Source organism: Cetorhinus maximus, chromosome 21, assembly GCF_964194155.1.
Source record: "Cetorhinus maximus chromosome 21, sCetMax3.hap1.1, whole genome shotgun sequence".
NCBI lineage: Eukaryota > Metazoa > Chordata > Chondrichthyes > Lamniformes > Cetorhinidae > Cetorhinus > Cetorhinus maximus.
This window is the reverse complement of record NC_135899.1, coordinates 92,616,266-92,630,066: the sequence shown is the minus strand read 5'-3', so window position 1 is coordinate 92,630,066 and position 13,801 is coordinate 92,616,266. Positions and strand designations below refer to the sequence as shown.

The following is a 13,801-nucleotide window of genomic DNA, read 5'->3' as shown; positions in this document are numbered from 1 at the left end:
TCCTTCCTAAAGTGTGGCACCCGGAACTGGATGCAATACTTCAGCTGAGGCCGAACCAGTGTTCTGTACAAGTTCAGCATAACTTTCTTGCTTTTGTACTCCATGTTCCTATTAATAAAGTGTTGTATACTGTATGCTTTACTAACTTCTCAACTTGTTTTGTCACCTTCAATGATTTATGCACATATACACGCAGGTCCCTGTGCCCCTGCACCCTTTTAGAATTGTACCCCTTATTTTATATTTTCTCTGTTCTTCCTACAAAAATGAATCACCTCACACTTCTCTGCATTAAATTTCATTTCCCAACTGTCCCCTCATTCCACCAACTTGTCTATGTCATTTTGAAGTTCTACAGTATCCTCCTCACAGTTCACAATACTTCCAAGTTTTGTATTATCCACAAATTTAGAAATTATATCCTGGTTTAGGTCATTAACAGATATCAAGAAAAGCAAGGGTCCTAACATTGGGAAACTTTACTATAAATCTTCTTCCAGTCCAGAAAAGACCCATTAACCACAACTCTGTTTCCTGTCACTCAGCCAATTTTGTATCCATGTTGCCGCTGTCCCTTTTATTTCCTGAGTTTTTTTGATCCTTCTGTGGAGTTTTGGCTATTTGGGAGTTGAGAAATCAGGACCTGGTGGGGGAAATGGTTTGCCACCAACTGGACATAGTGTACAGTCCATCGAAGTTGATTTTGCAGCAGTTTTGCCTGAATGCTCGTGGAGCTGGCTTCAAGAAGGGCACTACCTGTTTAATAGTCCTTCCATTGAACCTGGAGAAGGCAGCAGATGCACTCTCTTACATGTTTTTGTGTCCCTGATATACAGTCCAGGTCTCACTGCAGCACAGGAGCACGGTGATGACAACTGCTCTGTACACTCGGGTTTTTGTTGACTTGCGGTGGTCTTTATTGTTAAACATTTCAGAAGGCAGTCAAGGATCAACACACTGAATCACAGAATCACAGTGCAGAAGAGGCCCTTCAGCCCATCGAGTCTGCACCGACATGTAAGAAACACCTAACCTACCAACCTAATCCCATTTACCAGCACTTGGCCCATAGCCTTGAATGTTATGACGTGCCAAGTGCTCATCCAGGTACTTTTTAAAGGATGTGAGGCAACCCACCTCCACCACCCTCCCAGACAGCGCATTCCAGACCGTCACCACCCTCTGGGGAAAAATGTTTTTCCTCACATCCCCCCTAAACCTCCTGCCCCTCACCTTGAACTTATGTCCCCTTGAGACTGACCCTTCAACTAAGGGGAACAGCTGCTCCCTATCCACCCTGTCCATGCCCCTCATAATCTTGTACACCTCCATCAGGTCGCCCCTCAGTCTTCTCTGCTCCAACGAAAACAACCCAAGTCTATCCAACCTCTCTTCATAACTTAAACGTTTCATCCCAGGCAACATCCTGGTGAATCTCCTCTGCACCCCCGCCAGTGCAATCACATCCTTCCTATAATGTGGCGACCAGAGCTGCGCACAGTGCTCCAGCTGTGGCGTCACCAAGGTTTTATACAACTCCAACATGACCTCCCTACTTTTGTAATCTATGCCTCGATTTGGAGTCACATACAGGCCAGACTGGGTAAGGATAGCAGATTTCCTTTTCTGAAGAACATTAGTGAACCAGATGTTTCTTTTCAACAATCCAATAGTTTCATGGTCATCATTAGTGTTGGCAGATTTATAATTCCAGATTCATTTAATTAATTGAATTTAAATTCCCCAGCTGTCATGGTGGGATTTAAACTCCTGTTTCCAAATCATTGGACCAGGCTTTTGGGAGTCCATGGAGGATAACCTCATTGCTACTGCATCCACAATGACCTGACAAGTTGGACCATTACATCCAACCCCCTCTAGCAGAATAAACATTTGTAAAATAATGCTTTATTTTGACAGCAATCATAAAATGATAATCAACTTTACCTCATGTTGTGAGTAAAAGTGACTTTTCTCATCTCATGTTCCTGATCACCTTCCTCATAGACCCTTTCAAATTTCTTCTTGTAATACTGGAACAAATTATGAGTCCTGTCGTCCTGTTCGTTGTCAATTAAATCGTGAATGGGATTAGCCAGAATTCTATGTTCTACTGGAGGACCAGGGAAACTTTCACAAGACAAACCTGTAATAATTTTAAAAATTTACACCAGTGTTCAATAATTATGCGCTGGCCCGGATTTAATGTTGGCCATGGGGATCTCACCCTCTGGTTGGAAACTAGTGGGAGCCCCATACCACTTCCATGGGGGGAGGCCCAATGGCATTAAGTAAGTGGCCAGCTCCAGGCCATCCCTGGGATTTAGGACCCCCGGGTCAGAAATCCTTCCCCTGCCCCTCCCCCCAAGGGATCCGGTGGCTAAATCAGAAGAAGCTGGCAGCTCCCCTTTACAGGCAGAGCCACTGGGAGTTGTGGCTGTTGCTGGTAATGCATCTTGGGAGAGGCCTAGAATTGCTAAGGGACCCCAGGCCACAGGTCACAGGTGAGTGAGGGTAGGGTGGGGGTTGCAGTTAAGGAGTCACCAGCAAGGGTGGATGGGAAGGTGGTTGGAAGACAGGGCAGGCAGTGGCTCTCAACAGCACCCCGCCCCTTCCTGATGGAGTCCCTTAATCCCACAAATTACCTGGGAATGAGGGTCCCCCACCCCCCCAGTAGGCCACAGACAAACCCGGCAAGGTTTGCGGAGCTCCCACCTGGGTGGTGAGGCCCCTGCCCACCGCTGGTTGAATACCAGCAGCAGCAGGATGAGGCCCATAAGTGGCCCTGACAGACTGCAATCAGCCTCTATATAGGAAGGCTGCCTGCAAGCCTTCCTGCTCCAGACTCGATCAGAGGGAGGCTGGAGGGCGGCAAGATCTCCATCCTACACTCTCCCGACCAATCACAATCCCCAACCCCACCACCCCAGCCTCTGAACACACCAGGGGAGGGGGTGATGGCATTAACTTCCACATGTCTTTAATATTAATATACAAATGACTTCACTTTTAAACATGTACATACTGAAAAGTCTTTTACAGGATATCCTGCAGGCTATTGTTTATGTGATTCCAGGTCCTTCTCTTTAAAATATTGAATATGCAATGGTAACATTGTGATGACTTGAATTCTGTGTGTTCGAGCTAATCGGGGGGTGGTTAGGGTAGGGGAGTAAGAAAGCACCTAGGCTGTAGAAGTCACTACTTATATTTCAATATATGAGACATAACAATTTAAGGAAGAGTCACACAAAAATTATTCTATTTAGTTCACAATTATTCTTCTAAAATTGAATAATTAAATGTTTCAAACTTGAAACTGAAATATGGTCACTTATAAATCTCACTTCAGCCTCTGGTTCCTTCCTCCAGCACATAGATCACTTATTCCTGAAACTCAATCGTCACTAAGAATTTCAAGAGAGTAACCTGCAGCGACAGTACGCTGACCTGCACACTCTCACATGCAAAAGAAACACTTGTCTTCCACTCAACACCCACCAGGCATGAGACTGGGAACACAACATAGGCATATCATTGCCAGAACCTGAGCACATTGCCACTCTATGTCAGTCATGCAAGCAAAATGCCCTTGTAAATTAAAATGATCAAAGTTTTGAGTGAGTTGTTAAACATAAACAGGAAACCACCAGGAAGATCTACAGACTTCTTGAGCAGTTTAATCGAATTTTCTTAAGCAGATCAACAGTGCAAATCCATTAATTCTTCATAGGCTCATTCCTTCAAAACTAAATAGAGGTAAATTATAACCACATATATGGTGGTGCTCTACAAGGTTGCAGCAAGAGTCTGCTAGATGTTTTACCTGCAGGAATTTTGAAGACATTTGGGTCCACATCATGCTTCAACTCTTTGTAATCTATTTCATATTTGTCATAATGTCCTCCAAACAAGGTGTTGTATCCCTTCATTTCATAATGGATAGGAATGGGGCCGCTAGCAGAATTGGCAATCCACATGGTGTAGGTGTTCTTTTTTTTACCCGCAGAAGTGAAATTTTGCCACACACTGCAATGAATTCCTTTGGAGTCATCTTCCTTTATGAGCTAAGAGATCAGTAAGTATATATATAAGGTCACAGTTATCAACAATATTCTGGACTAGTTTAATTTATCTTTAACATGAGTGGCTAACGAATAGATAGTAATCCCTTCCTCTCATAAAAATACATCCCTTTCTTCAGGTATCACACAGAAGCATTTCAAATAAAATCCAAAAAAGTTATGTAACCTTATTCTGGTGTAAGAAAGCTACACTGAACATTTCAGCTATGATGAAATAAATGCACTGTTAAAATTTGCAGCAACAGCTTCTCAGTTTGACATACAGTCATTCTGCTCTATGTAATTAACATTTCAGTTAGGGTTGCCAACCCTCCAGGATTGGCCTGGAATCTCCAGGAATTGAAGATCAATCCCCAGGACCTCCTGTGTGCAACACTGGAGAAAAGTCATTGGGAAATTTAAAAAGTTATTTTTTGTAATTTTCTTTGAAAATTTCTCTTTACAGATATAAAAATATTGAAAATGGGGGGAAAAGGGCTGTTTGACTGATTGGGTAATGAGTCTTTTTGCTTTCCAATTGGCACAGGGAGGCAGTACGTCACAAAGATCGATATGTTGACCAACTAATGGCTGGAGTGTGAGGACAAGTCGTGTGATGAAACCTCCAGGGATATATTTAATCACAATTGACAACTCTACTTTCAATCCTTTTCTCAACTTTTTCCATTCTATAATGTACCTCCTTACCCAAAAACCTCGCAAATTTGGAATAACAGGCTGCGCACGGACAGGTTCATGGATGGTTCCATTTAATTGGAAGCATTTGATAACATTTGTTTCAGTTTCTGTAGTTGCTGGAGAAATCTTGTAACTAATTCCGGCTGGCTTTCTGAATCCATGCTGCAGAGTTATAACCTGACCTGTAAAATTGGTAGAAGATTTTATTAAACTATTAAAAAATCATAACTACTAAAGGTTTCTGGCCTAAAATAAAGACGATACTAAATGGCACCTATTTTCTATGAGCAGATCACTCTCGGGACCATGATCAGCATATCTCTAAAGACATTCCATCTTCAGTGTAGGATCCTGAGTCATCAGCACCAATATATAGGAAGGAAGTTGCAATTTTTTTTAATGAATTATCAAGTTATCAAATTAAAGATGTACTTTTTTTCCTCCAAATTGTCACCCTCATTGACCAGAACATCATAGGTTTGAGACAAGTAAAAGCTGTGGTTGTTAACACTATTGTCCTCTCGCGATGACAGGCTGAATAAATTGGGTCTATAATCTCGGGAGTTTAGAAGAATGAGAGGGGAACTCATTGAAACATACAAGATTATGAAGATAGACAGGGTAGACACTGGGATATCGTTTCCCCTGGCTGGGGAATTTAGAACACGGGGGCACAGTCTTAGGACAAAAAGCGGATCATTTAGGACCAAAACGAGCAGAAACTTCTTCAATGAAAGGGTGTGAATCTTTGGAATTCTCTATCCCACAGGGTTGCAGATGCTCCATCATTAAATACATTTAAGGCAGAGATAGATTTTTGGTCTCTCAGGGAATCAAGTATTAAGAGGAGCAGGCAGGCAAGTGGAGCTGAGGCAGAAGAACAGCTATGTTCATACTGAATGGCGGAGCAGGCTCAAGGGGCCATATGGTCTACTCTTACTCCTATTTCTTACATTCTTATGTTCCCCCCATTGTTCCTTAACCCAGTGGATAAGAAGGTGACCTAAATCAAAAACTATCCAAAAGACCAAAACTATACCATCATAGTATTCAATGCGACTGACTTTTCCGGTCAAGTTGTACCAAGCTTCAAATGGTTCTTCAATGTCGGCATATGGCAATGAAATAATTCCTGTAGACAAGATGGTTAAAAAAGTAACTTTGACTCACAAGAGAAAAGTACAGCATTATCTTCATTAGCATCCAACAATTTTCAATGGTTCATTATTTATACTAGTCAACAGTTAGAAGATTAAATTCAATTTCAAGTCCTTTACAGCAACTGGAGACCAAGGATTTTCAAGGCTGTACCTTTTGTATACATCTGGGAGTATTTTCATTGGATCTTCTTAACTCCCTGATTGCACCTTAGTGGCCATGCCTTCAGCTGCCTAGGCACAAAACTCTGGAATTCCTTCCTTAAAACTAGCTACATCTCTAACCTCCTGGCACTTCTTAAATCCTTACTATTTAGCCAAGCTTTTGGTCTTTTGTGCTTCCATCTCCTTATCAGGTTCAACATGCAATCTTGTTCAATAACAAGAAGCACTTGGGGATGTTTTCTACTTGCTAGATGAATTCAACTTGTTATTGGCTACACATTATATAAACTGGATTTAAAAATTAAAACAAATTTTAGTATATACGTTTTTGTTATATATGCAAATTCCTTTGGAGAATGCATTGTTCAAAGTCCCAATACTCAAGAGGAAAAACTAGTCAATTGTGTGGACAGCAATTTTCAGTCTTACTTATATGACCATTTCTCAGTAGCTGAACAAATCAATAACATGGGTCAAACAAGGAAATACAACACCATCTCCTGACAAAAGGGACAGAGCACAAGACAAATATGCAACTTAATTCTCACTTCCCAAAATGCAATATCACATTTCTTTTTCAAAAGATCATCTGCTCATCATCAATCTGGTAAAAGTACTAAATCAGTTTTTAAAAAAAAAATGGACCTGTTTGCATAGAATTTTCTAAGTGCGTTTGTCTCTTTGAAACAGTAGGAGTCTGGTCCTATTGCAAGTTATTACAATTCTCTTAAAGACCAATAATTTTAAACAAGAGATTTGAATTCTCAGTGACCATCTTAAAGGAAACTCATGACAAGATTTCAGTTTGTAAAACTTTGATTGTAACAAACAGACTAAAATCAACAACAACTAAACACTACGTAGTAGGCAACTAACGCACCAAACTACAGAATAAATAAACCTCCTCCACCCCCCCACCTTTAACACAATCCCCACCCCACAGTAATACTTTACAGCCCACTCTCCGCAGAATTGCAGTTTTTACAGGAACCAGTCCAATATTATCCCCAGTTTCCAACAGGTTTGCTTTTCCCAGTCCTGACACTGAGTGACCATTAAAAGGCATTTTCTCAGTTTTCGGAGAGTTTTCAACTCGGCACGGCATAGTCTGGTGATTCCTTCACCCGGCCACACCAAGATGAACCTTCTTATGTCTTTCGATTGCCATGGGATACATCTTTTTGATCAGAGGCTGTCTTTTCTCCCGCATTCTGTCTGGTAGTTATAGGAAGGGAGCACTCACCTCACTGCTGACCACACTAGCTGCAGCCTTTGTCTCTGTGTACCTCTCTCTCTCTTTCTGTTCCAAAGTCCCTGAGACAGAAAGTCTGCCCATAGGCTTCTCACTTTGTTTCGGTTGTGAACATTTTGCATCTTGCTCTCAGTCTCTTGACTGAACACCCCCTATCTCCATGTTAATGAGGCCACCTGATCACATAACTCACTTCATTACTCCATTTTACCTTAAATTAAAGAGACAGTTTATTACATAATCTTATAAACCTTTCATTTGTAACACTATACTTATTCTGGATTTTTCTAGGGTACTGTGAAATGGAGCCAGTCGGTTCTGTACTGCTACTTCACTGCTCTAGGAATCTAAAGGTGAGCCAGAAGAAATTAAGCAGGATATTATGGAGGCATCCTTCACTAAAGCTTTGGAATTGGAAGGAAGTGAATTTGTGCTTTATACAAAAATGCAGTGGACATGCAATTCAATACCGTTAAAAGAGAAGTTCAAAATAGTGTTTAAGTTTAGAATTTGAGGCAGACTGATTGTCCCTCCATTGGTGAAGTGGACAGCCAATCTTTAGGCAGATATGTCATAACACAGCCAAACCTCAGCATTGGAGGACTGAAACCTTCAGACGTAACCACAGACAAAATAAGTCATGGTGTAATTTAAACTTATAAACTACAATAAATTAAAGTTGCTTTTTAGATTTCTAAATGTATGGATAACTCATTGCTCACAATGGAAAAGTCTAATATTGAGTCTACACTACAATTAATCCTGACTATGTTGGTTACTTTAAAGGTCCGTGCCTGACAGCAAGAGCTGGAAGCATCAAAACCTTCTTTGTCATGATAAAGTATTGCTGGCTCTGACCATCAGCAAATATGAACAGTGCTCACTGACAGCACTTGTGTCAATTCTGCTATTTTGGATGCAGCCACACATTGCAGGTCCATACAGACCTTGCCCTCACGTCAGGGAAAGTTGGAACCAGACCAGCAGGGTTCTAAATATGACTTACACTAGCTGCTCACACATTCCAATCTGCGTAACTGCTTTAAAATCATGTCCCATATTTTATACCATTTGGCCTTACACAAATTCTATGTAGGAGGTCTTGTGGTAGCATCCCTGCCTCTGAACCAGAAGCTCCGGGTTTGAGTTCCAGCCCAGGACTTGAGGCCAAGGAAGGTGCATTTATAACATGGCCGAACAGGCTGAGTATCTACTTGTAAATCTTCCCAACATAGCCAATGGCAGGCAGTAGGAGCAGGAGAGATTCCTGGTCAGCCATGTGATGGAAAGAAATTGGAACCTCTACCATTGCTATCCATAGCTCCAGACTACAACATGCATGTAAAAGTGTGTGTTCCCACAGCAACTCAGACTTCTTGGGGGACTGGATGGCTCAGTTGGCTTCGGCCAGTGTGGATCAGATTGAGGCCAACAGCACAGGGTTTGATCCCTGTACCAGCTGGGGTGGATTTGGGACCTGCCACCTTACCCTACCCCAGTGGGTGTCACAATGCTCGGGGTTTCTTCTTCAGCTCTCTGCCTGAAGGCAGGTTCAACCCAATGTCTTTCCAGATCAACAGATAACCCAAAACGCAGATCCTTTGTCTCTCAATTCTGTTGACTCTCGGACCTCTTGAGGTTTGGATAACTCATACAAGTAAACAAAGGTTCAGGTTCCCATTATATGTAGTTACTCATGCAGATTTTCACCATGTGCAGTCTGTGCAGACTAACCTGAGCCCATTTTTAAAAATATTCATTCATGGGATGTGGGCTTTGCTGGCTGGGCCAGCATTTATTGCCCAACCCTAGTTGCCCTTGAGAAGGTGGCGGTGAGCTGCCTTCTTGAACTGCTGCAGTCTATGTGGTGTAGGTACACCCACAGTCTGTTAGGAAGGGAGTTCCAGGATTTTGACTCAGTGGCAGTGAAGGAATGACGATATATTTCCAAGTCAGGATGGTGAGTGACTTAGCTGGGGTAATCACTGCCTGGAAGTTCCCCTCCATCTGCTACCCTTGTCCTTCTAGATGGTAGTGGTCATGGGTTTGGAAGGTGCTGTCTATGGAGCCTTGGTGAATTCCTGCAGTTCATCTTGTAGATGGCACACACACTGCTGCTACTGTGTGTTGGTGGTGGAGGGAGTGAATGTTTGTGGATGGGGTGCCAATCAAGCAGGCTATTTTGTCCTGGATGGTGTTAAGCTTCTTGAGTGTTGTGGGAGCTGCACTCACCCAGGCAAGTGGGGAGTATTCCATCACACTTGTGCCTTGTAGATGGTGGACAGGCTTTCAGAAGTCAGGAGATGGGGCGACATGAAGTGACACAAAAATTGGTGGTGTCGTAAATAGTGAGAAGGAAAGCTTTAGATTACAGGACGATATAGATGGGCTGGTAAGATGGGCAGAGCAGTGGCAAATGGAATTTAATCCTGAAAGGTGTGATGTGATGCATTTTGGGAGGACTAACATGGCAAGGGAATACACAATGAATGGTAGGACCCTAGGAAGTAAAGAGGATCAGAAGGACCTTGGTGTACATGTCCATAGATCCCTGAAGGCAGTCGCACAGGGAGATAAGATGGTTAAAAAGGCATATGGGGTACTTATCTTTATTAGCTGAGGCATAGAATATAAGAGTAGGGAGGTTATGTTGGAGCTGTATAAAACACTGGTTCGGCCACTGCTAGAGTACTTTGTGCAATTCCGGTCACCACACTACAGGAAGGATGTGATTGCACTAGAGGTGGTGCAGAGGAAATTCACCAGGTTGTTGCCTGGGGTGGAGCTATGACTCTATGTGAGTTATTTGTTGCACAATTCCTAGCCTCTGACCTGCTTTTGTAGCCATAGTATTTATATGGCTTGTCCAGTTCATTATTTTACAACAAAAGTGTCCACCAGCAATTGTTTTAAGGAAAACAAAAAAAAGCAGATGGATTGATCAAAAGACTGCACTGTTACACAACACAATCTGATTCCAATACAGCATCAATATTGCAACCTCCTATCCCATTATTCCTCAATATTTGCCTAGCTGCTCTGTTTATCTCTGTGCTCTATCAATTCCAGAAAGAGTTCACTGGAATTGATACGGCAGAGATAAACAGAAAAAACAATTACACCTAATTTCTTCAAAGGAGTAAGATCAGTACAATGAAATATCACAGTACTATCTCCTAGCGTACCTAAAAGGTTTCATTTTGTGTCCATCTTATTCTTGGATCTGTGAGAAAAATCCAGAGTGGTTCATGATGTATTTTAGCATGTAAAGCAGGGCTTCCATTAAAAACAGTGAATTATACTGTGCTGAGATGGGTAGATACAGAGAACAGCATCATGATTATACTGCCGTTTTTAGTGCAGACTGTGCACATTTTCCAACTTAGTTCTTCACTGTTTTTTTATTACCTCTCATCCACAAACACTTTTTGTAAAAGGCTGTGGATAGATGGACTAACTTTCTTATGTATCCAGTGTTTGCTCATTCATATTCTGGTTTCATAAAACTTATTTTATAAAAAAAAACACGTGCCATACCTGATATATGGTAAATTTTCGGAAAGATGGGAACATTTGAAGGCTTGACATTCACCACTACATAAAACAAATAGTTCAGTACACAACATTTACCATTGTGAGCACTATATTTGCTACTTCACTAAAACAACTGATTTTGAGATTCACTTGAATTTGTTTTAATCCAACCAAGTTTAATACTGAAATAGAATTATCCTTATTTATTTTGTCTTTTAATAATGTTTTAACATAATGAAATGGGTTTAAAATACAAGTATTACCCAAATGAGCTCACACACACAAAGAAACAAAACTGCTTAGAGAGTTTTTTTGACACCAGCACATGCTTTAAGAAACTCCAAACCAAGTTATTGAGAAATCGACAATGGCACATTCTGTTTGCCCAATATGGAATTCACACATCACATGCCAAAGTCCAGACAGCTCAGGTATAGGTTGGCACAGTAAAGGTTTTGAAATGTTTAAATTTGCACAAGTTGCTGGTGGCGTTCAACCAGCCAAATCTCTCTAACCTACCCGGCACACAGCACTAATAAGCTTGTCCATCTAACATCACCTATATGTTAAGGAAACAGCTTACACAATTATCTGGAATCTGCCAGACCTGCTGAGTTTTTCCAGGTAATTCTGTTTTTGTTTTGGATTTCCAGCATCCGCAGTTTTTTGTTTTTATAGAAAGACGGCATTGCTGGATCTGATGCTGGGTAATGAGGTGAGCCAAATGGACCAAGTGTCTATGGGGGAGCATTTGGGTAAGGGCGATCATCATATCATAAGGTTCAGATTAATTATGGAGAAGCGCAAGGAACAATCTAATATAGAATTTCTAAATTGGAAGAGGGCTAATTTCAGATCTAGCCAGGGTAAAATGGAATCAGAGAGCAGCAGGAAAAACTGTAGTGGAACAGTGGGCGATCTTTAAGGGGGAGATGCTTCAGGTACAGGCTGGGTACATTTCAACAAAGGCAAAAGGTAAGGGAGCCAAAAACAGGGCTTCTTGGATGACGAGGGAGATAGAGATTATGATGAAACAAAAAAGGAGGGTATGATGAATGTCAGGGTGAATTCTTCAAGTGAGAATGAGGCTGAGAGCGAGGTGAAGAGGAAAATAAGACTGGCAAAGAGAGCTTGTGAGAACAGAATGGCAGTCAACATAAAAGGGAATCCAAAAATCTTCTATCAGCATGTAAATAGCAAACAGATAGTATGAGGTGGAGTGGGTCCTATTGGGAATGAAAAGGGTGATATGTGCTTAGAGATGCAGGGCAAGGTTAGAATACTTAAGTAAGTTCACTATATTGAAGTTTACTGAGGAAGAGGAATCTGACAAAGTGTTGGTAGAAGTTGGGATAGTAGAGTGGGGATAGGGTGAAAATTGGAAGGGAGGTGGTGCTGGAAAAGCTGGCAATGCTTAAATTGGATAAATTATCTGGTCTGGATGACTTGCATCCCAGGTTTCTGAAGAAATTGGGGATGGAGATAGTGAAAGGGCTTGCCTTAATCTTTCAATTTTCCCTAGATATGGGGAGGTGCCAGAGGATTAGAGACTGACAAATGTGACACCTTGAAAGGGTGTGAGGACAGTCACAGAATCACAGTCCTCATAACTACAGGCCAAGTAGTTTAACATCAGTGGTGGGGAGGGTTTCTGGAATCCATGATCAGGGCAAAAATCAACAGGCACTTGGAGAGGTTTGAGTTAATTAAGGAGAGTCAGCACGGATGTGTAAAAGACAAATAGTGTTTAACTAATTGAATTGAATTTTTGAACAGGGAAGGGAATGCCCTTAAACCAGCCATTGAAAAGCCTGGACAGGAAAAACCGAGTGTTATCGATTAAAATACAATATCATTAATCGGATTTCCCTTTCTCTTTCTCATCACTCCTTTGCTTCCTTTGGGGAGAGTGTTTTACATTCGCTGCCAATAGTGAATCACAGGCTGACTAAACACAAGAGGGGAGCCACTCGGGCCGTCGTGTCTTAGGCAGGGATAGTATTCAGAGCTGGACAAACACACCCTTTCTAAGGCTGATGAAGCTAGTTGGCAACATTAACAAGAACATTAAGAATGATTTCAGGGCAGGTCGAGAAAAGCGACTCGAGGTAAAGACTGTTGCGATTACCTGACAAGCACCTGAGCAACGCAACAATCCACCACCGCATCGCTCCCTTCCAAAGCACCGAGTGTCATTCAAATCAGCTGGAGCCCTCAACCAATCAGCATCTATCCAGGAGGTGGAGCCTCTTTCATAGAACAGCCAATCAGCACCGTCGAAAGGTGGGGGGTCTGTAGAGTAGGCGGTGTGTCACGTGGCCGGGAGCCCTTATGGCCTCCAAGCTATTTGGAAGTAGTCTTGGTGCAACATATTGCAATCTTGAGAGTTCAACACGCGAGCAATCCAACTGAGACTTTTAACAGTTAAATTAAAAATAATAAAAATTAAAAAGGTAGCAACAACAAAAAAAAAAGCCATCTGTTTTAAGCGGGAGAGTTTATAAAATTCCCTCTTGGAAGTGCATCTCCTTTGAGATGGGAGGAAGGAAGGGACTGTATTTTATTCCAGGATGTAGTCTATAGTTTTCCTTGGATCGTAAAATCATAAGAAATAGGAGCAGGAGAAGGCCATTCAGCCCATTGAACCTACTCCACCCTTCAATAAAATCACAGCTGATCAGATTGTGGCCTTAACTCCAATTACCTACCTGCCCCCACCTTGTCGATCAAAATGCTGTGTAACTCAGCCCTGAAGATATTCAATGACCCAGCTTCCACTGGAAGAAAATTTCAGAGATTAACGACTCTCTGAGAGAAGAAATTCCTCTTTGCCTCTGTTTTAAATGGGAGACCCCTCATTTTTAAACAGTGCCCACTAGTTCTAGATTCCCTCATGAGAGGAAACATCCTCCTAGCATCTACCCTGTCAA

The 13,801-nt window shown here is 41.9% G+C and overlaps 1 protein-coding gene across 2 annotated transcripts in view; it reads right to left on the bottom strand.

Annotated features, from left to right (window-relative positions):
• Positions 1-13,060, bottom strand: part of LOC144696133 (digestive cysteine proteinase 2-like) — a 40,273-nt gene extending 27,213 nt beyond the window's left edge. The window contains exons 1-6 of one of the 2 annotated variants that reach the window (XM_078567474.1): positions 13,000-13,060; positions 10,875-10,931; positions 5,803-5,895; positions 4,773-4,945; positions 3,827-4,067; positions 1,948-2,146 (exon numbers count right to left, since the gene is read on the bottom strand). In XM_078567474.1, the coding sequence (XP_078423600.1) occupies positions 1,948-2,146; positions 3,827-4,067; positions 4,773-4,945; positions 5,803-5,895; positions 10,875-10,931; positions 13,000-13,039 (803 nt within the window). In that variant the 5' untranslated portion in view covers positions 13,040-13,060. The remainder of the gene's footprint in view (positions 1-1,947; positions 2,147-3,826; positions 4,068-4,772; positions 4,946-5,802; positions 5,896-10,874; positions 10,932-12,999) is intronic. The other variant, XM_078567475.1, reaches the window with a different exon arrangement.
• Positions 13,061-13,801: the final 741 nt, after the last annotated feature.